This window comes from Microtus pennsylvanicus, chromosome 3, assembly GCF_037038515.1.
Source record: "Microtus pennsylvanicus isolate mMicPen1 chromosome 3, mMicPen1.hap1, whole genome shotgun sequence".
NCBI lineage: Eukaryota > Metazoa > Chordata > Mammalia > Rodentia > Cricetidae > Microtus > Microtus pennsylvanicus.
In genome coordinates, this window is record NC_134581.1 from 42,842,852 (window position 1) to 42,865,885 (window position 23,034).

Here is a 23,034-nt window from a genome sequence, read left to right on the forward strand (position 1 = left end):
GCTCCCGTCCGTTCCCCTTTAGAAATGTTTCAAAGACAGGGAATGGACAGAACAGAGCTGAAATCATCATGATAGGTAGAACTGACCATGAGCTCACAAGAGCGAAGAAGGAACTTACTTTTTAATGGCGATCAGTTCTCCAGACTCAATGCTTCTTCCCAGCAGGACAGAACCATAGGTCCCATCCCCAAGCTGCTTGATTGTTGTGTATCTATTCATGGTGCGCCTGCTCTGTCAGGACGCTCATCTCAGGGCCGAGATGGTCCAGTCCTGCAGCAGTAGCAGGCCTCCCCAGACTGTAACCAGATTTTTCGATGGCAGCACCAGCACAGGGTATTCAATAGAACGTGATTATCTCCCAAATACATATTTTCAAAGGTCAGTCTTCTGCCTGTAGAAAAACATGGAGGATTAGGTCAGATGCTAATGAGTGTTTTGGATCTGCATACTTTTGTAGTCTAAAACAATGGTTAGTGAACTGTAGTCACTAGACTGTCATTCATTAGTTTAAATAAAGTTTTATTGGGACAAAGCATATATACATTTGCTTGTTATCTCTATCCACAATAGCAGAACTGAGTATTTCTGACATTGTATAGCTGAGAGTAGTTATGTTCTGGAGACAGAGAAAAAGCTGTCAACTCCTGGCTTACACACTCCCTTTCAAACACAAATAAGTACCTTCATAAAATTAGAGATAGTATGTTTTGAAATTGAAGAGATGAATCAGCTCCAATTAGGTGCTTCTCTGGTAAAACTGTGTAACTATGGTGTTTGAGGGCTGCTGAACTAAGAGGACGCATGCTAAACACATTCTCTGCACACCAGCTACACTGTAAACATACAGTGTAAACATCCAGACGCCGAGGAAGCCAGTGTCACACTGCAGAAGGAAACTGACATGTGCCTCATGAACTATTTGTAGCTAAGCATCAACAGCTCGATTTTTTTTTAAATGATTGGAAGCTAAACAGAGAATGAATTATTCAAGGCCTATATAGAAGATATATAGCAACTTCAGTGATACCCATTGTTGTAGGTTTTTTTAAAAAAAAAAATAACGTCATTAATTTTTTTTTCTCAAAACACATAATTGAGAGTCATTTAGTCTGCCTAAAATAAAGCTTTGTAACCCAGGTGGCTACAATGCTCTTAGTCAAACACTCATAACATAAACACTTAATAAAAACAGTAAAGGTATACCATGGCTGCTAAACTAGTACTGTGAAGATTCAAATGATAGAAGACGACTAAAGGACATGCCTTTCTGTATCTAACTCCTGTCTATGCAGCTTCTCCTTCCTAAAGAATTCCAATCAATAAGTGGAAAATGAAAGGGGGAAAGAAGAAATGTACAACTAAGTAAATACCGCAGTAAGACTTGTTTATAGTTGCCAAGGCTCACTGATACACGAAGAAACTAATGGGTGGGTCAAAGATGACATTGTGTAATCTCAAATATACTGGTTAACTACTAGGAAGGGCATAACTTTACAGAAAGAAATCCCAAAACCAAAACTAAACAATAGCAATAAAACAGTAACAACCCCCCCCAACCAAATCCCCAAAACAAACCAAAAATGTCTCCTTAGCTGCTGGTAGTGGCATACTCAAGCAAGAAGGGGGCGGATCTCTTGTGAGTTTGAGACCATCCTGGTGTAAAAGGGACTTCCAAGTCAGCCAGAGCTACACAGTGAGGCTGTCTTGAAATAAAACAAAACAAAATCCCCAAATATCCTTGTGCCAAAGGTAATTTCAATATCCTTACTAATATCCTCACTAATATCCTCACGAATGAGCAATGCACGAGAAAGGCACAACACCAGTCAGTGTGCTTAAAAATGCAGTCTACAGAATTCTCTTACGACTGCAGAATCTCAGCTGGGTGTGGGGGAGCCCACTTTTAATCCCAGCACTCAGGAGGCAGAGGCAGGTGGATCTCTGTGAGTTTGAGACCAGCCTGGTCTACAAAGCGAGTTCTGGAACAGCCAGGGCTGTTAGACAGAGAAACCTTGTCTCAAAATACCAAAATGAAACAAAATAAAAGCAGAATCTCAGTCAATTTATCACGAAGAAACAGCATGCAGACCCCAAATAAGGGACACAGTATAGTCTACAATCAACTGGCCAGTAGTATTCCAAAGAGTCCAGATCATAAGACAGGAGCAGACTGAGAAACTGTAAGGTTACAGGAGCTGAGACAGCTAAATTCAAACACGGGATCCAAGATAAGCTCTTCAGAGAGGGACAGCAATGGAGGCGATGAAAGGCACCTGCCGTGTGCGGTTTAGTCAGTAGCGTTACTATCCCTACAGTCATTCTCTATTCTTGATCACACTCTACGGTTACCTAAGATGGAGATGCCAAGTGCAGTTTCTAATACTTTACTATTGTTTGCACATTTTCTGTGTCTAAGATAAGCTCAACACTAAGAAACAACAATAAAAAAATAAACCTAGACTGTGTTCTTGTAAAAAGTTGTGCATGACTTGAGACTCCTTGGGAAATATATCGGCAGTCCTGACTTCCCTACTCGCTATCACACAACTGAGAGAGCACATAACGCTCCAGCTCAGCCCACGCCCACTCCATTCCTTCCCCTGCAAGGGCATTTTGTTTCTTCCTGCCCTTCAGGATCGGATTCCCTAGCTTCTTTGTGCTATTCTTTACAGTGAAGTGTTCCACTGCTGGCTGATACATATGCATAAAGCACATACATATTAATAAATATTTGTAAATAAGGGCCCTTTTTTAAAAGAGCTTAACCATAGTAAGGAATGAGGGGGGTGGTATTTCAAGTAGGCCCAGAGTACCGGTTATTTGGGAGGGAATATGGAGCAGGGTTAGTTGGCTTGGTTTCCAGATGGGTCCATTCCAATTGGGCTTAGGAGGCAATAAGAAAAGCAAATAAACTGAGTCATGAAGGAAAGTTAGGTGTGTTGTATGGTGAACAGGAATGCCAGCGGCATGAGGAGCAGCGAGGAAAACATAAAGGTTTAAACTTAGGATAGAGGAGGAAAAATGGGTAACCTAAAGGCATAATTCCAGCATTTCGTTCTGGAGAACCCCAGATACCTTTGTGTAAGTGTGTGTGTGTGTGCGTGCGTGCATGCATGCATGTGTGGTGTTTGCATGTGGGCATAGGTCACTGACCTGCGCATGCACTCATGAAGACCAGAGGTCAACTCTAGCTATCTTCCTTTACCTCCCTCCACCTTGTTTCTTTGAGACAGGGTCCCTCACTGAGCCTGGAGCTCAATGTTTTGGCTACACTGGCTAAACAGTGAACTCTAGGATCCATTTTCTCTGCATTTCTCCTTTTCCTAGCACTGGGATCACATCTGCACACCCAGGCTTTATATATGGGTGCTAAGGACCCAAACTCAAGTCTTCATGCTTGCACAGCAAACTCTTTACTCACTGGGCTGTATCTTCTCAGCTGCCCATGTTTATAAACATAGCTTCGGCTGGATTCTACTCTGAAAAAGAAGAAAACGCTGTATAAAAAGACATTATCCAGTCAATGGAAGCAACCAGACAAATGCAAGTAAATTAGATAAATATTGTATCTGTCTTAAATTTATTGAAGTGGATGCCTATGCTGGGCTCAGTAAGAGCACTTGTGTTATTACTGGAAAATACACAGAAAGATCTGGAGATAAAGGACAATGATGGGTGTGATTGCAGTTTCATATGGGATTATGTCCTGATGAAGCTACCATAAGCTGAAAATAACGGGAATTGAAAATGCATCTGATATTCCTAGCCTACCAATGCTATCCTTTAGCCTTGCCCGCCTTCTCCTGGCTAAGCACAGCTGGGCTACTTTATCAAGTATTAAATATCTTCTACACACAGAGATGTGCATTTTCTGTAGACATGAAGGAATGTAAACACAAACACAATATAATGCCAGCAAGGGAGGTAGGTTTGTGAGCTCCTGTAGCTTTTCTGTAAATCTAACATTTCTACAGCTTAAAAGTTTAAATGTTTCTCCTCAAAGAGGTAGAAAGAGGGGATCTTTTAAAAAGGCACATAGGCCATACTGAACAGTTTACCATCATTTAAAACATATGAACGCAGATTTTCTTAGTATGACCTTTCCAGACACCTTCATTCTTCCATATATGATCATCATTTGTGGACTATTTGCATCGAGGACTTGCTTCAAGCTGATGCAAAGAACATCTGGCCACAGCCAAGAAACAGCAGCGGTGCCACGCCTGACCCCTCCTTCACCATGGTCACCCTCATCTACTTGGCAGTGTGCTTACTTTCTATGGGCACCCATAGCTCCTTCTGCAGTGGATTTAGACTCCCAAGCCACCACTGTATGTCATCTTCCAGAAACCAACCAACCAGCGCACCCTCCCACTCACCAAACAAACAACAACAAAAGCAACAACACAACTCACTGGAGCTCTGATTTGTCAAGAATCACCGAACTAATGAACTACATTCTTTAGTTTTAAGTTTTTATTATTATTTGTATCTTTGTGTGTGCTGTGTATTTGGAAGGGCACGATGTTGGGGAAGTGGGTAGGTGTGCGTGGCGTGAGTGTGGAGGTCAGAGGACAACTTTGTGGAGTCAGTTCTTCTGCCCTTATGTGGGTGGGTTCCTGGGATCAAACTCAGGTCACCAGGCTTGTGCTTTTGCTTTTGTACCTTTACCTGCTGAGCCATTCCACCAGCCCCATAAATAAACATTTATTACTTATTTACTTATTTAGGTTACATCTGCTCTGTTCTTTAGATAATGGTAAGTTGTTGCTCTTTAAAACTAGGGGCCTGCTATGACCAGGCTGCATTTTTGTTGTTACTGTTGTTTTCTAGTTCATTAGATACTTTTCTTCCTCTCCACCCAATCTTGCATGCTGCTATTCAAGCTAATCTCTACATGTTTAGTGTTTGGAAGAAACCATGTCACGAAAGTGTGCATGCACATAAAGTTAGTAATCAAGTGTTGCTTGGCTTCCTGCAGCCTTAACTGCACAGCTTCCCTCATAGGACCCATTTTCCATTCCTTAATTATCTCTGGCGCTCACCTCTGAATCCTCTCACGCTTTTCCACCTCCTTGATGAATTGTGTTGACTAAAGCTTAATAGCGATTATATTACAGCGCTGTGTGGGCACCTCCGCTTCTCTTTTTGCAATGGCCTTATACTACCAATTATTAACAAAAGCCTTTGCTTCTCAGTTAATGCACCGCTATTTCCTTATCCACGTAAATTGGATAACTGCAACAATGCCTTTCTGGATCGCTAAGAAAAGGACACAATGAATCAGCCAACACAAAAATTCCCTAGCAATTTCTCCTTGTTACAATTTGCCATTATTATCAAGAAACAAAAATCAATTATTGTGACAAGATCTGACTGACACTGTGTCAGGGTAGAAGCTTTATAGGCTGGCATGTCAAATAATTACATAATGATTGCATGACAGATTAGTCTAGTGCTTCTTCACGCACTGATGTCAAATTGACCATGTACAATTCTAGTCAAATTTTGCTGGCCCACCCACCCCTAAGAAGTAGGTTGAGTGGGAACCAGTTTTGATAGTTTTAAAAGCTCTCCAGGGAGGGCTATGGCGCATGGAAGGCAAGGGCAGTGGAGGGAACTAGCACCTCAGAGTGAGGCCCAGTTATAAAAGTGGTTGTGTATCATATAGGAGCTTTAGTCTTTATCCTGCAGAGGGAAACCTCCAGAGTCTTGCAGAGAAACACAAGAGGAAGATTCCCCCAGAGAATGAATAGTTGTTAGGGCAGAGAAAGCAAAGGCAGAAAGTAGGGGCCATGGTTGAGGGACACATGACAGAGGCCTAAACAAAGGCAATCGACCTGACTTAATCAGAAACATGAGTAGACACAGTTTGGGATGTGGAATATATGATTATGTTATTTGGACGATGGAAAGAGATTTATTTTTTAAAAGTCTTACTACCTGGGGTGCTGAATTTGAACTCTAGAGAATACTTCTCATCTAAGGATGTAGCTCAGTGGTACAGCATGTGCCTACTTGCATATGGCCTGGGTTTGATCCTTATTGAACCGCAAACTAACTATCAAACAAACTAACAAAAACCAACAAAACCACCCCTAAAACCAAACAACCGTTGGACATGCTCACTGGGCAACTGTAGATAGCTTTCTAAAAGTTCCACCTTCCGCCTCAGAGAGCACACTAGTGGAACCTAATTTAGAAACATAATACTCAGACTAAGCTGATATATTTCGAGATTTCATGACATTTCATTTACATAAAACACAACAGGAATGGTGTCTACTGGGTTGCGCAACATGGCAATGCTGGGCTCAAACCAAGCTGAACTGCTATTCACTTCTAGATGCCAAACTTTAAAGAGATACATTAAAGAACACAGTGAGGGTCCTCAATGAGAGCATAGATTGCTAGAGGCACAGGAGGTTGGGGAGCCATAAAATTTTCTCAAGTATGCAGAAACAGTGTTAGAGAAAAGGTTAGTTGCATTCTGTATGGATCCTGAGAACAGAGCAGCTCACCACAGGCAGCCGTCTCCTTCTCCAACCTTAATTACGTTCCATACTTAAAAAATAGAGCGGTGATAGTCAAACTAGCACCACGCAGAAAGCCAAGGAAAAATCAAGCATATCTAAGCAAGAAGAGGTTAAACATCTGAGATCAGGATTGTTCAAACAGGGAGAGGATGCTCAGTTACTCTGGGACACAACGCGGTGACTGGCAGACAACACAAAGAGGAAGAGAGGGTGTTCTGGCAGATGCCGTAGCTGGCCCACTCAACAGCAGCTTTACCCTTCCTTAGCTTATAGGCCCCTGATTTTATGCCAGATCAGCAGATTCAGGTCTAGAAGCCACCTGCTCTAGTCCCAGGCTTTAATTTAAACCCAGCAAAACACGGCACTTCCTACTAAAAACAGTAAGAGATGGGATGATAGCCCCAGCACATAGTATCAAAAGGGAAGTGAGTGGGTGACGGCAGAGGAGGGCTGTAGTCGGAAGGAGACCTGTGACCGAGAAGCGGCCTGAGATTTGTCTTGATCGCAGCTGTATAAAGCTGTGCTGTACTGGAGATGTCAATGCAAAGATGAGACCTCATCTGTTAAGGGTGAACAGAAAGACAGGAGCTCAGTCCTGTTTGCCACCAGCAAGGCTGCTGTACACTCCCCAAACATACCTGCCTTTGAGTCTTGCTGGATGACCTAACTAAATGTCCTTGATGCTGGATGACTTAACTAAATGTCCTTGATGCTGGATAACCTAATTAAATGTCCTTGATGCTGGATGACCTAACTAAATATGTCCTTGATGCTGAACTCACTCCTCTATTAAGAACAGGTAAAGGCATTCCATATCCAGCAGGGCAAGGCTACACCGGCATTATTATTGAGTCAGTTTGTCATCACTGTGAAAAAATACTTGACACAAACAACTTAAAAGGAGAAATGATACGTTTTGGTTCAACCCACAGTTGGCTGCCTTTGTTGTTTCTGGACTGTGGAAAAGCTGAGCACTGTGACAAAGGATGCGCTATCAGGCATGTCCGACCTTTAACATTGGAAATGATGTTGTCTACAAAGCTCACACTCAAGAAACACACACACACACACACAAAATCCAACCAAATAACCCACAGATGATAACTATACATACATCCAACATAAATCATAATCATGACATAAATACAACACAAAGCTTCAATAAGAAATGTCCAGAATTTACTCTGATAGCAATCAGAGATGCCTGGAGAACTAGCTGGCCAAAACAGAGTGTTCCCTTCTTCACCCTGGAGTATTTTTACATACAATTTCCCTTGCATGGGATCCTTTAAGATCCCTGTGTGGGGTTCAATCCCCAGTACAGCATAAACTGACCGTGGTGGTGCATGCCTGTAAATCCTGGCATTCCTAAAGTGGTAGCAGGACATTCTGAAGTTCAAGGTCATCCTTGACCACCTGAGTTTGAAACTAGTCTGATATACATGAGACTGTTTCAAAACAACCAAAAGAAACCACAGAACTACTTGGTATCTTTAATTGTTATGGAACCCGAACTCCGAGTCAAGTTTCTCTACTTCTTTCCACATTTACCTATGATTAACTGGGATTTCAGCCTGAAAGCAGAGGGGCAGCTTCAAACGGCTGCGTTCCTTACAGTTTGCTTAAAAGACCAACAATTGCCTTCTCCACAGTTGTGAGGCAATCCGTATTTGTGTATCCACATTGTTGTACAATAGAGATGGTTATTGTACTTTTTTTTTTGGTTGTTTGAGACAGGGTTTCTCTGTAGCTTTGGAGCCTGTCCAGGCTGGCCTTGAACTCATAAAGACCAAGACCGGCCAGGCCCGTGTCTGCTTCCCTAGTGCTGGGATTAAAGGCGTGCACCACCACCACCACTGCCCAGCTTGCATTAGTTAATTCTGCCTTTGTTATAATGTATTTGACTGAAGCAAGGTGGCAAGGAAGGCTCCAAGAACTGCCTCGTCTTGCCCAGATCGGCTCATGCATCCATTTTGGACCTCCCGTCCTGTCCCATGGACAGACACAGCTACGGATCCTTGCTCACAGTGTCATACAGCAGCCTGTCCTCATCTGTGCCAGCCCCTGCCCTGTGGTGAGTGACCCAGAGGACAGTCCTCTGCAGGGGGCAGCCCACACCTCTCTACCCTTTGTGCTTTCACAATGCACACTCCTTTTGCACACAGCAGGTTCTCGAAGGCTGGTCCAAATTTGAAGTTTAGACTTCACTATTTATTTTCTGTACCTCCTTGGGTACAGAAAACTCGCAGCATGTCTGTTTCTTCATGCCCAAAACAAAGATCAGGTAGTCGTTTGAGGTCTCTGGAAGCATTTTGAAGTTCTAACGTGGAAGAAGAGTGAACAGCACAGAGCAGTTGGAGCTGCAGGCCTCTTAGGCCTCCAGTCACAGGGAGGTTCCCCCATGCTGTTTGGGGAGTCTTTTGTATGAGGGTAATGCTCTATCTAAACAGAAAAAGGCTTTCTTTCAAAGAGTTCTGGCAAATGTTTGAAATAAACGTTAGCATTTTCCTAGCGAGGTGACATTGGCGCAAACCTTCCTGGGCCTGCCCCAGTTCCCTCCTCTCTCTGTTCGTGACTGTGTAGCATGCTCATTCACAGCCTGGACACCAGGCCTGGAACAGCACAACTCTAGTCCATTCTTTATTTTGGAACCTTGATGGTCAAGGAGTCGGTGTCACAGTTACATAGGAATACAAACTTACGTACAGACCGGTGATTTCTAGCTGTCCTCTCCAAAGCCACTTACCCTTTCCAGCTCCGAGAGGAGCTCACAGCCTTGGTGGTTTTCTGCCGAGGTTCTGTTGCTTTCCCCTGCCCCACAGTTAAGTCTGCTTGTGTGCAAGCCGCTAAAGACCCTTCTCATAGGCCTTGCGAAGTGCACTGCACTTACGGGTTTCTAATTACTTTCTGTTTACTAGTAACAAATTACTAATTTGTTCAAATTTGGAACAACTTTCTGTGAAGTTCTTTTATAAGCTGCCTAAAAACAGTCCACATCTTTTCTGTTTCTCTCCCAGGACCTAAGTCTTCCACCCGTACACTCTTAACAAATCTTATAAGCATTTTGACTCTGGACAGCTACTTTTTCCTGCTAGGAACAGTAGCTGTGAGACTGACCGAAACTTCATTCCGGAGGACTTGCCTTGCCTGCACCTGGACAAAGGAGAGCAATAAAGATGCCTCCGGCCCCTGCACTGACTGCACGGGAGAAGAGGAAACCCATCATCTGCCTGCCTTCTTCTGTGCCTGGGAATTGTGAAGAAAGAGTTCGTTCAGGCTCAGTTTGAAGGTTCAGCTGTCAGATGGGGAAATCATGGCAGAAGGAAGCAAGTGGTCACATGGCATCCTTGGAGGGAAGCAGGAAGAGACACAGCCAATGCCCAGCCCTCTTCTCACTTTTATCCTGTCTGGGACTCCAGCCTTGGGACAGTGCCACCCACATTCAGGGTGGGTCTTCCCTGCTAAAGTTTCTGGAAACGCAGCCACAGACTTAGCCAGTGGCATGTTTCCATGGTGAATCTAAATCCTGTCAAGTTGGAATTCCAACACATTTAACTCAGTTTACGATCCTTCACTAAAACACATCAAGGATAAAATGGCAGCTTAATATGAAAACAAGAAAAGAGCGGGGACCAGTAAACGTTTTCTGGGAAGGATCAGTAATACTTGAGGCGCCAAGGCTCCACATCCCTTGCTCACCCATCACTGGAGGAGAGGAGCGGTCACAAATGACATGGCTGCAGTCCACCACAACTTTATTCACGAAAACAGGCGGACGGCAGGACCTGCTTCCCAGGCCATAGTTTCCTGACCCCCCCAAACAGGAAATCCCTATGTAAATAGAAACACTCTCCATATAAACATTTTACAAGGTCACATTTACCAAAATATAGTCATCCCCAGATTCCACCTCCAGGAGGGTGGAGGTTTTAGCATCATCACAATTGCATCCCTAGTACTGGGATCTGGCCGACTGCAGGTGATCTCCCTGCTTCATTAGTCACTCCCACCACTGTTTCTCCCAGCCCCCTTTCTGGAAAAATGGGTCAACCACATTAGGGCTCAAAATATGGGCCCTTCTAAAGTTGTTGCAGTAATTTTACATGGATATCTTGATAGATCTTGCTTTCTTTTCCTTCAGCTTCACCTGAAATCATTTTCTGATACTTATTTTTGAAGAAAAATAATCCCAAAAGACGCAAGAATTAACCATCATTTTTGTGAACTACAAGTCTATGAAGAAGCATAGTATTTTGGAATATTTGTATATACATGATATTTGTATATACTTTAAACATAGACCACAGCTCACAGGCACACTTAAGAGGGTAATTTCATAGAGTATTTTTATTATGTCTACATTTCAACCACACTCTATTAAAGAATCAGCTGTGAAAATCATACAAGTTTGTTGGTGGCTGTGGATCCCCAGACCCTGAACTTCCTGTAGACAACTGGCTATGCTTGCAGCTGCTCTGAGCAAAACAACTTGTTTTCCTGTGTTTGCAGCTGCTCTGAGCATGAGACCTTCAGGAGCTCCTGATGGCAGGGGAGTGGTTTCTGGTGGGTTTGGCTGGGGCGTGGCTATCAGTTAAGAATTCCTTTATAAGCTGCCCTATATATGATGCCCAATAAAGGTGGCATTTTTGTTTCAAGGATGACCTCTCTCTCTCTCTCTCTCTCTCTCTCTCTCTCTCTCTCTCTCTCTCTCTCTCTCTCTCTCTCTCTCTCTCCCTCTCTCTCTCTCTCTCCCCCTGAATGTGTTTAAATCCCCAGCCCCTTTCCTGGACTGCATGTAGCGTGTAGAACAGGCATAGTTTGCTGCAGAAGTTCAACTGTGGGCGTTATGTTGGAGCTTAAAAAGTTTCACATTTGGGGGCTGAAGAGGAGAGATAGCTCGGTGGTTAAGAGCACTGACTGTTCTTCCAAAAGACCTGGGTTCAATTACCAGCACCCATATGGCAATTCACAACCGTCTGTAACTCTAATTGCAGGGGGGGCTGGACACCCTCACACAGACATACGTGTAGGCAAAACATCAATGTACACAAAATAAAAATAGTTTAAAAAAAGTTTCACACTTTGAAACACCATATTTTTGTTGTTTTGGTTAGAGATGGTACAGTCAAGTAGGTAACTGGATATTGTAACCCTTCAACTTAGTTCTGAAGAATTACATTTTTTATTACTTTTTAAGTTTTAGATTTATTTACTTCATGTGGATGAGTGTTTCACCTGCATGCATGCATGTCTCCTAGGTGTGTGCCTGGTGCCCATGAAGGTCAGAAAAGTATATTAGATCCCCCAGAACTTTAGTTATAGATAATTGTGAACCACCACGTGGGTGCTGGGAATCGAACCTGGGCCCTCTGCTCAAGGGACCAGTGCCTTTAACTGCTGAGCCATCTTTCCTGCTTGTGAGCATTACATTTTAATGTGGTCTCTATGGCCGGCATACTAGCAGCACTCTATCCTGTGTTATGCTATGCCTATAAACATTACATTACAAAACTACTTATAATAATCTTCACTCCAAAAAAAAAATATGTTTCTGCTGGGTATGGTAACCCCAGTACTGAGAGGCAGTTCAGGCTCACGATGAGCTTGAGGCCTGTCTAGACAACATGACAAGTTCCAGGGCCAGCACAGGCTAAAGAATGAGACTGTCTTAAATAAATATAAATAAGATAAAAATAAAACGAACATGTTTTAAATGTGTACTTCTCACATACCCTCAGCCACCACTAGACTGCAGTGGCCACGGAGTCCTCTACCAACAGGGGAAAGAATCAAATGAAATACGAAGCACTACTGTGCCCATTCCATCTTAAAAACTGAGTATTAAATATTTTATAATATGAGCTATAAAAATCCTTCTCTTGCCCATATCCAATGCCAAGCTCTTGAATCCTGTCATGGGGGAGACAGCCCATGTAGACAAATGGAAAAGCTTGCTTTACTTAATTTGGTATGATGATTTGGGTTGGTGGTCTTTTTTTGGCACCTCTGGGATTAACACAAGAAAACTGGAAAGTCTTTCTGTACGTAAACTTGAAGACCATCCAGCACCACGACTTCGCAGGAGAGGTCAGAGACTCCACATCAAACCTTTGCCATCTTCTGAGTGGTACACTTTTAAGGCGTGAAAGTGAACAGCCTTTCATCCACGAAAGGTGCACCAAATGCTCCTGCAACCTCTGTAAAAGGCTTGCGGGTTCTTTTCTAATCCTGAACCCTCACCTGATTTCATAGATCTGCACAGTGAGCTTGTGGGTTACTCTTCCTGTGAAGAGTCCACCTCTCAAAGAGGATGAAAGACACTTCAGTAGCTTCATGGGGAAATTAGGAACATAAGGGTTCAGCTTGGGCTGAACATTTCCCCGAACTGTTCAATAGGGCTCCGTTCCTCACTGGCAGGTAGCTCAGACTGAGCAGAGAGGCGCAGGGTGCCACAGCATTGAAGTTACCATCTCTGGTACAGTCTGACCTGCTTCTTTTACTTCCTAGGCTTCAAGTACAGGCAGCTTCAATTTCTTCTTCTCACAATATTTCCCCAGGATTTTAATGCAATTTGCCCTAGAAATTGGTTGCTTCACCAAAGTCATTTTACAAAGTAAGTTGTGGGAGTTTTATTAGAGACAGGATCTCACTCTATAGCCCAGCCTGGTGTAAAGCTCACTGTGTAGTCTAGGTTGATCTCAAGCACAGAAATCTACATGCCTCAGCTCCTTGAGTGCTGGTATTACAGATGTGAGCCACCATACCTGGCCAGAACATGTGTACTTTGACAAGGAAGTTAGCATTGTAGTCCAAAGGTAAATCCTAACATAAGTAAGGGCATGGCTCCCCTATGACCTCAGAGTAACGTGTCTATCATCCAGCACACGCCTCTGTACACTCTTAGTCAACCACATCATCTATAAACACTAAGGTCCAGCCAGAGTCTGATACTCTCTAGTCACAGGATGCCTAGGCCAGGTGTGGCATCTTATATGTGAAATGTCAGCACTCAAGAGGCTAAGGCAGGACTGCCTTGAGTTGGAGACGAGCCTGAACACAAAGATCCTGCTTTAAAAAAAGACGGCCATGGAGCCAGGTGTAGTGGTGCTGCATGCCTTTAATTTCAGAAACTGGTAGATCTCTGTGAGTTCAAGGCTAGTCTGGCTACATAGCAAGTTCCAGAACTACACAAGGAGACCCTGTCACAAAAATAAGTAAATTAGTAAATAAATTTAATTTGATTGTAAAAAGCTAACATGGCCTTCAAAGAATGCTAATGAAGAATGAACAGTTAAGTGAGATACTGCTTCTCAGTCTACATATCAGCTTGTACGGAAAGGTCACTGTCCCTAGTCAATCTGACACAGAGCCACCTGAGAAGGGAGCATCAATCGAAGGACTGCCTAGATTGATCTGGGGGGACTGTCTTGACTTTTGATATGGGAGGGCCCTGCCCACTTTGGGTGGCACCGTATCCTGAGCAGGTGGTCCTGGGCTGCATTAGAAAGCTTAGCAAGTATGAACTGTGAGCCAGTGAGCAAGCAGTGTTCCTCCATGGTTTCTGCTTCAAGTTCCCACACGACTCCCTTCAATGATGGGCTGCAAGCCGTAAGGGAGAATAAACACCTCCTCCCCTAAGCTGCTTTTAGTCAGTGTGTTCTATCGCAGCAGAGGGGAAACTACAATGGTCACCGTACCCAGAAGTATGTCCAGAAACCACCGGTAAGTAGTCTTGCCTAAACACACATAGTTAAAGCTGGGTGATGGCTCACACTTTCAACCCCAGCACTTGGGAGGCTGGGGGCTCACCTGGCTCCCTAGCCTAGAGAACAAGCCTGGGTCTTAGTTAGGGTTTCTATTGCTGTGAAGAGACACCATGACCATGGCAGCTCTTGTAAAGGAAAACACTTAATTGGGGCTGGCTTACAGTTCAGAGGTTTAGTCCACTGTCGTCATGGTGTGAGGCATGGCAACATGTGGGCAGATGTGGTGCTAGAGAGGTAACTGAGACTTCTACATCTGGATTGGCAGGCAAGAGGAAGAGAGCGGGACACTGAGCCTGGTTTGAGTTTCTGAAACCTCAAAGCCCACCTCCAGTGACACACTTCCTCCAACAAGACCACACCTACTCCAGCAAGACCACACCTCCCAAGAGTGTCACTCCCTATGAGCCTATGGGGGCCATTTCCATTCAAACCACCACAGCCTCTGTCTCAAAAATCAAAACAAATAAATATAAATATAAAAAATATATATATAATCATACATCTTCCACATGCAGATAAATACATTGGATAGGTATATTTTTTAACTTGACAAGATCCCACAAAATGAAGTAGAAGAGGTTGCTGATTTTTTCTTTTTAAAGGCAGAAATATTCTTGGCAAGGTTCAGAAGGAAAAATAGCAACAGATCCCAGAAGCAGAGCTGTAGCCAGGAATAATGTAATCTCCAGCATTTTCAGTAAGGGTAAGATTCACTGCAAGGTCAGCGTGGTCCTCCTCTAGGCTCGACTATGAAATGTCTACTACAAATCTACCAGTGTTTGTTTAGGACTCTGCCAGGCACTGCGAAGGGATAAAGCAGAGCCTGGGCAGCCATCACTGAGTAGGCACTGTAGACCGTCTTCACATTACAACTGGCGTGAAGAGAAGAGTAATGCTGGAAGAATCCAACATAGCCCTGTGACTGAAAAATAAATCAAGCCCAACCGTAATTTTTCCTGACTTTAAAACCACAAGGACAGACTGCCGTGCATAAAATAAGGTTCTATGTCTCCAAGACTTAAAATACTAAACAAATTAGATAGCAATATAATGACAGGCGAGTGAACAAAGTAAAGAAAAGGAGGAGAAAGGAATGATTAAAAAAAATAGGACTCATGGGACTGGGGAGTTGATGAAGAGCTGGCTGTGCAAGCAGGAAGACCCAAGTTCGATCCCCAGCACCACACATGAAGCAAAACCAGGCACAGAGGTGCACCACTTGTCATCTAACTGAACCAGTGAGACCCTCAATGCTGACCTCTGGCCATACACATCTACACATACATGTGTCTGCACACACACATGAGCATATTTACAAACACACAAAACGGTATCCTCCCCCAGGGTGGGTACTATTTGCCCAGGAGAGTGTGGTTATAGAGAGTAATATGATGGCGACACTTGGGTGACCGGAGTCTGGCCCCCACAGTAAGACAATAAAAACAAAGAATTTAGATATGAAGGATGAGGTCCACAATAAGAGGCCCTGAGATATCAGATGGACTAGCGTAGAACTAAGATAACAGATGACAGAGATAACTAAAGGCTGCTAGGCCAGGAAAACTATAACAAAGTTATCACATGAAAAACTTAGACAAGGGCAACAGAACGAAGAGACCAGAGAAGGAAGCTTCTCATTCATTCACTCCCTGGGCAAACATTCAGTGAGGGCTTACGAACAGGCGGGAGGCGCCAGCGGGGAGGTGATTCCAGTGTCCCAAGATGCAGGAAGGGAAGGGCAGGATTAGATTAGCTATAGAGAAAGATCTATATGAAATACATTTCAAAGGTCTTGATGACTCACTGACACCAAGGATGATGGAGAGATGGTTAAAGATAGTTCAAATGCTTGGAAGTTGAAACAATCCTCAGTGTTACTGGGACCTTAAAAAGCAAGAGGGGGAAAGAGAACACCGCAACTATGAAAAGGGCTTTGGTGGGGTTGAACAGCCAGTCAGCAGAACTCCAGATGGCCAGCTCCTCACTCTGTAACAGGGAAGAAACGTCTTTGTCACTGGTACAAACGCTCAGTTCCCTTGGCAAGAATGGCAGGAGTCTGCCTACTCAGGTGGGCTCCATGGACCCTACAGCACACCCCTTCATGATCAGAAACTGGTTGGTCTCACTGAGAATTGAGGCTGCCCTCTTCCCACCCAGTCACCAGTATGACCTAAGAAAGGGATAAGGCAAAGTAGAAAGGGAAGAGCAGAAAGTGTTTGGGGCCACTGTAAGCTTGCACCTCTGAGGCAGGGGCTGACCCAGGATGCCATTTGAAAACAGGGAGGCAGAGGCAGGAGGATCTCTAATCCCAGCACTAGGGAGATAGAGGCGGGCAGATCTCTAATCCCAGCACTAGGGAAGCAGAGGCAGGAGGATCTCTGTGAGTTCGAGGCCAGCCTGGTCTACAAAGCGAGTTCTAGGATAGCCAGGGCTACACAGAGAAACCCTGTCTAGAAAAACCAAAAACTCCCATCACTGTCCTGAGTTCTACTCTGACTTCCCAGTGTTCTATAATCGTAGGCCCTTAGGAAGGCCTTAAAGAATCCACCAGATTGTAGTGCTTTTTTGTTCAGAAACTATTTCAGATGTGCATATTTATGCATACATTAACTCCTGGAACAGTCATGCATACAGTACACAGATTTCTCAAACAACTTATATGCTGACCACACTAATTTAAAGCTCTTTTAGATTTGTATGATGCAAGGGCAGCATGCATTCCTGGGACACACCCGAAGCCCCGACTCACCAGGAAATGGGTGCGATGAAAACTGTTATTAAACTCCTCTTACTACAAAGAGCGCTGGGGCCACATTTATAAAACAAAACTGTCAATAGCCCAGAGATCTAGTCGGGTGTGCAAAATCCAGTGTAGACTGTCCTCAGCTTAGTGAAAGCTACTCTTGAGTAAGAAGTGGAAGCGAATACCCTCCCCTGCAGATAGACGCATTAATTTTACCCCCTGTACAAGCCATAAATGCTAGTGTCAAACTTTTAAAAGGTTAACACCACAAAATAAATAGTTGCTCTGAAAAAAAAAAACCTTTCAATATCTTCCTCCAAACGTCTGAGACGTTCGAGTGGTAGTAAAGAAATCAGAGTAGAAGGAAATCTGGGGGAAAATGGTTCCGAGTAAGTGTTGAGTGTTCTTGCTCAGACCCCTGTGCGGCTGCCACGGGCCTAGTTAGGGAAATGGTAAGCCCAAGTCATCGGCACCGACCTACTCGCATCCCCACCCGGATCCCACCACCCGCGAGGGGTTTCAAGTCGGCTAGGATGCTCAGCTTCTTCAGAAGGAAAGGTAAACACACCCATCAAGAGCCCCGGGGTCGGGAGTTTTCTCGGCAGAGACGAGATCCACAGGAGGGCGAGGTCCACGGAGAAAGCCGCAGTCCCTAGCCTTCCAGGCTGTGAGTTCGCTCGGGTCAGCCGGTACCGCCCAACACCCAGCGACAGGTCGCGGCTCAGCCCTCCAGCCCCAGCCCCACTTACTGGCGGCGATTACAGCCTGGCGGCGCGTGCACTCGAGCGGCCCGGCAGGCAAGGGTAGTGGGATCCGAGCGGGCGAGCCCGGCAAATCCACACCCGGCAGCGCGTGGCATCCAGCAGGCACCCGCCGCTCCGCGGCCTCCGGTAGCAAAACAAACAAAAGACAGAGAGTGGCTTCTAGTGGGGACGACCGGCCGCTTTCCCTGGAAAAGCTGCCCTGCAGCTCCCCTCGCTGGCCCCGCGCAGCCCTGCACCGCCACCATCTTCCGGACGCTCGGCAGAGGGCAGCGCTGAGCTCCCAGGCTCCAAAGAGCCCACCTTGGAGCTGCAGACCCACCACCTGCCAGGCAGGCTGAACCGGTACACGCAAAGAAGGGGAACCCTGCTGAAAACATTTTTCTGCTTGCAATTAAATTGTATACTCACAACGAATTTTGGTGCCTGTATTTAGCCACCTTAGAAAACCGCTTTCAGCATTGTTTTAACTTAAGTTTGAATGATCGGGTGGATACCTTTCCACGTGGGAAACCATCTAGTTGCAATCTGCGTTTGCTCTCCTTCCCATGCAGCTGTAGGAAATCTAACCCTATTTGCAGCAGTTCTCAACCTGGGAGTTGGGGCTCCTGGGGGGAGACGGGGGCCTACGACCCTTTCACAGATCCGAGACCATCGGAAAACAGTATTTACGTGCACTGAGGGGATAAAGGCAGGCAGGGCAATGTGGATTCTAGGTCAGTTTGGTCTACATAGTGAGTTCCAGGATAGCAGGGACGATATAAAGAGATCCTGTCTCAAAAATCCGAAAATAAATAAATAATACTGTAGATGTTACCTGAAATCATCTTAAGGGAAGACTCTGGAGCACTTTGAAAGCTCCAAACTACCCCCTCTCCCTCTGCCCTTGGAGTTCATTGTTCCACAGAGGTACCCTTAAAAGGCTAGTAAAAACAAATTGCTAGGCCTCACACCAGAAGTTCCTGGGGTAGATGCTGCTAGTCTGGAGACCCACACCGTTCTAAAGAACACTATTTTGCCACAGTAGCGGTTTTCCACCGTTGATCTTTGGTGAGTTTAACTCTCCCAGTTTGGGCTTGACCTTGACACTGAGATGGTGCAAGCAGAAAGATCAAGCTTACAAAGACAACTCGGCTACCCCAGCGCTTGTCTTAAAAATAAAATAAAATAATCCCCAGCTCATCACCATAACAATTTCCTTTCATTACTAACTTACCCCGAATTTACTAAAGCTGCAAGCACTTACTGCATCTGTTTCTGTTGAAGAAACCTACAAGACAGTCAAGTTCCCGTAGGCTTCTGCCAACATTTATCTATCTCTTTGCTTACTTCTATGACAGCCAACCCACACGGCAAGTGAAAAATCACAGATCATCATCAGTGAACGTAAGACAAAGAGCAGAACTAGTCATATAGTGTCCATAAAAGGCAATTTTAAAAGTAACTAAAATGATTAAGTTTTAGTATAATTTAATGGACCAAGCCAGTCTACCTTGCAAATACGGGAACTATCTTGGTCTACTTTTGGCAGAGGCCCACTGGGTTACTAACTAGCTTGGATTAGTAATTCTGGCCCTCGGGAAATGATAAAGCTGTAAATCCATGTTGAGATAATAAAAACCAGTGATGAGGGCTCCTGGATAGCCCAACTAAAATCGAACAGCAGCTGTGAGTTATAGCTGTGCTTTAATAAAACAGGCTCTCTCACTGTGAAACAAACAGCGCTTCAATAAAGCAGGTACGCAATTTCTCTTCACAAATATTTATTTTATTAAGCTTTATTATTTCATTAACTTGTTAGGAGAACAGAAAACATCTGTGTTAGTTGGTCAGCCTACCTTGACCATTCAACACTTTTCGATGAAACTGACTACATCTGAAACTATTTCACATCTTTTTTTTTCCTTTGAAAACTGACCTTTAAAAAATTCCAATCTCTTTTGTTATAACCCCCCCCCTTTTTTTCATTTAGAACCTATTTTAAAAAGAAAATTAGGAGAAAAAATTTCTTGGAAGACCTAAATTTTAGAGTCTCCTTAAAAACAAAGAGAACCATTGAATTTTTGGCCTCCATTGAATAGAAAGGTAGTTTTAATAGGTGGCTAACATAATGTACAAATAAAAACATTCACAAGAGAGAACCTTTATAAAACATAGGATTTAGGCAAGATGTGTCCACTGGTGCAGTAGTGGCACTGGTAAAATCAACTGCTTTCTGATTGGCTCTGAGACCTGCTCCACAGGAAGAAAGTCATGTTTGTTATAGTAAGACTTGCCAAAAGTCTATGGCTTAGGAGGTTACAGGTTCTATGGAGGAGACCCATGACTGATGCTTTACGAAACGGACACGCTGCTAAACTGCCTTTCCAGTATTTGTTTATACCCAGAGACTAGCACTACTCTCAACCTTACCTAGTCAGGGAAGTGTCTTCTGCAGTTAACGCAGACTCATAACTGGCCTAAGGGATGCTGTCTGGGGTGGAGGGTCAGCATCCTTTCCTTTGCTAACTAAAGAATTAAGAAGCAGGGAGCTGGAGAGACGGTTTGGCCATTAAGCACTTACTGCTTTTGTAAAGGCCTGGATTTAGGTCCCCAGAATCTATATGAAATGGTTCACCACTCACCTGTCCCTCACACATGCGGTGCACATAAACTTACGCACACGCACACACACACAGAAACATACAAAAAAGGAAATCTTTTTAAAAAGGGAATTAGCCTTGTATGGTGGCACATGCCTTTAATTCCAGCACTCCGGAGGCAGAGGCAAGCGAAACTCTGTGAGTTCAAAGCCAGCCTGGTCTACAGAGTGAGTTCCAGAATAGCCAGGGTTGTTACACAGAGAAATCCTGTCTGGAAAAAAAAAAAGATTAAAAAAGGAATTAAAAGGCAGGAAAGAAATCTTGGGAAGTCTGAGCAGTGTTATGCCCAAAAACCAACAAGGAAACCGAGTCCCATACGTAAAAGCAAAGAGCCTTTATTTTATACAAGTTTGCAAACTTGGTCTCTCCATGTGTCCAATGTATTGGAATGATTGGAGAGCCCTGAGCTCAGTTAGAGTTGGGTTTTTATAGTAGTAAAGGTGGGGGTGAGGGATTTTTAAGGTTCAGGACGCATGATTGGCTGACATTTGTCTAGGGGGTCCTGGTGAGTGTGTGCTGGCAGTGATCCTATCTACAACAGTAGAACATTAGGAATTTCCTTTGGACAGTCTGTTTTTGGGTGGTGCCTGGGTAATCTTAGTTAATGTGGTCCTTCCTGCAACCAGGTATTGCCTCAAGGAAAACTACTGAAACTCAGGCCTCTATAAAGCTTATCATGGCTGGGTCCTACACTGGCCAGCGGTAATGGTTAGAAGAAAAGAACTTCCTTTGGGTGATCTGTTTCTGTTAAGCTTATCATGGTTGGCTGAGTCCTATAAGCAGAGTCATTAATAAAAGAACTTAAAAATGAACCCAAGCAGAAGCTCAAGAACAAGGAAAAGCCTAGGGTTGGCAAGCTGTAAACCCTGAACTGCCAGGAGGAAGAGAACAGAGCAGACTAGCAGGTATGGATGGTGTCTGCAGTCACATGACAGAAAGGATAACTCTGGAGAAGGAGCAAGGAAGCTCTGAGTCTTAGAGAGTTTAAAAGCATGCTTAGGTTCTGGCTACAATCTTAAAGAAAAAGAAAGGAAAAAAAAATGTTCAGGCAGACCTGAACAGACAGACCCAGGTGAACACGTTATGCTGTCTTCCAGAAATGTACAGGAGACGGGAATTCTGGGAAGGAAAATTACATTATCTTAGGAACCCATCTTCCTTGGGGTGTTCCCTTAGCCAAGTGTCTGACCTATCCCACTAGATTAATTCTTAATGCAGGAGACAAGGACAGTCTCCATGTAGAGGTGGATTCCATATTTACAAAACGGTGGTACAGGCTTTTAATCCCGGCACTCTGGAGGCAGAGGCAGGCGGATCTCTAAGTTCGAGGCCAGCCTGGACTACAGCGTTCCAGGATGGTCAGCGATACACCACAGAGAAACCCTTTCTCGAAAAACCAAAAATCCAAACCAAAAACCTGGGGGGAATAAGTGTCAGTGCTCGGTACTAAACGGGACATCTCTATCCATTCCCCAGCTCCCACCTCCAGGAACATTAAAGAGGACGGAGTGGACAGAATGTGAGAGCCCTAGGGATCGGGAGGAGTGCTCGAAAATGCTGCTTTCTGGACATGACATGATAGTTGTCATTAACCCACTGCAGTTATGATTATTCCTACAAAATCAAGTCATTAAGATCGGGCAATATTCCAGCAGGCAACACTAACTGGACTCGGTGGATGACAAACTAAAAGAACAACACACATAGGATTTGCAATTTCTTACTGTAATCAAGTTGTACCCCGTCCCTTTTACCTCCATTTCTTTGCCGAAGACGTACTTCATTTATGAGCTCCAGAATAAAGTAGCACAATAAAATTTTAAATTCTGTGAAGTCGGATGAATGTAGCGTAGAGTCCTGGTGGTTAGGTCCTGACACTTACAGAAACTCAATAAATGTTGTCTAAATGTCTGTGCAAGGCTACGAAGCCCGTAAGTTTTGCTAGCATATGTCTGTAGGTGAAAAAGTTCTAAAACGTGCAATCCAAGTGCCTCCTATTGACGTGGAATCGGATGTTTGGGCTTCAAGAAGTGGCACAGGGCTGGGGGTGGGTGAGTGTAAGTTCCGGCTCAACGTTGTACAGGCGACTACAAATCCCGGCGTGCCTCGTTGCGTCGCCCCCCCTTCAGGAATCGGGTTTCGGGCCTAGGAAAGGCACGTCCTTCCTCCGTGGTATTGTGGGATCTGTAGTTCGACCTGCTTAGCGTTGGCTGGTCCCACTCTCCGGCTGCACGCACGAGCGTCCGTTTTCTTCGGTCCTGAGTCTGTGGGGTGCAATGACTGCTACTACTCTTTGCATTCCGACGGGGCCCCCAGTGTCCCAGGCCGCCTAAACTTCAGTTCCCTAGCGTCCAATTAGGATCGCTTCAGGGACTCAACTCCAAATTCAGGTTTAAACATTTGGAGCTAACGTCTGCTCCCTGCTGCCTTGGTGTCCTCAGGACCAAAACCAGGCGGGTTGACTGAGGCGGGGCAGCCCGGCCACGCGGAGGGCTGCACACAGTAGGCCCATCAAGCCTGGCCCGCCACGGGCGGCTGCTAACCCGGCAGGCGGCGGCGGCGGCCGTGCGCATGCGCGGCGCGGCG

At 44.7% G+C, this 23,034-nt stretch overlaps 2 protein-coding genes across 7 annotated transcripts in view; both read right to left on the reverse strand.

Moving 5' to 3' along the window:
- Positions 1-358, reverse strand: part of Cilk1 (ciliogenesis associated kinase 1) — a 42,631-nt gene extending 42,273 nt beyond the window's left edge. Inside the window, exon 1 of the mRNA XM_075965161.1 lies at positions 119-358. Within this exon, the coding sequence (XP_075821276.1) occupies positions 119-219 (101 nt within the window). The 5' untranslated portion in view covers positions 220-358. The remainder of the gene's footprint in view (positions 1-118) is intronic.
- Positions 249-22,653, reverse strand: LOC142845808 (uncharacterized). Of its 6 annotated transcripts, none has more exons than XM_075965176.1 (3): positions 22,203-22,653; positions 3,422-3,479; positions 249-391 (listed from the first exon to the last, which is right to left on the reverse strand). In XM_075965176.1, exon 3 carries the CDS (start codon positions 366-368, stop codon positions 249-251), a length of 120 nt encoding a protein of 39 aa, XP_075821291.1. In that variant the 5' UTR covers positions 369-391; positions 3,422-3,479; positions 22,203-22,653. The 6 variants fall into 6 exon arrangements, with proteins under 6 accessions (XP_075821291.1, XP_075821294.1, XP_075821293.1 ...); XM_075965179.1 differs by lacking the exon at positions 3,422-3,479 and adding an exon at positions 9,675-9,782 and having other exon boundaries at positions 249-387; XM_075965178.1 differs by lacking the exon at positions 22,203-22,653 and adding an exon at positions 17,795-18,020.
- Between the last annotated feature and the right edge of the window lie 381 nt (positions 22,654-23,034).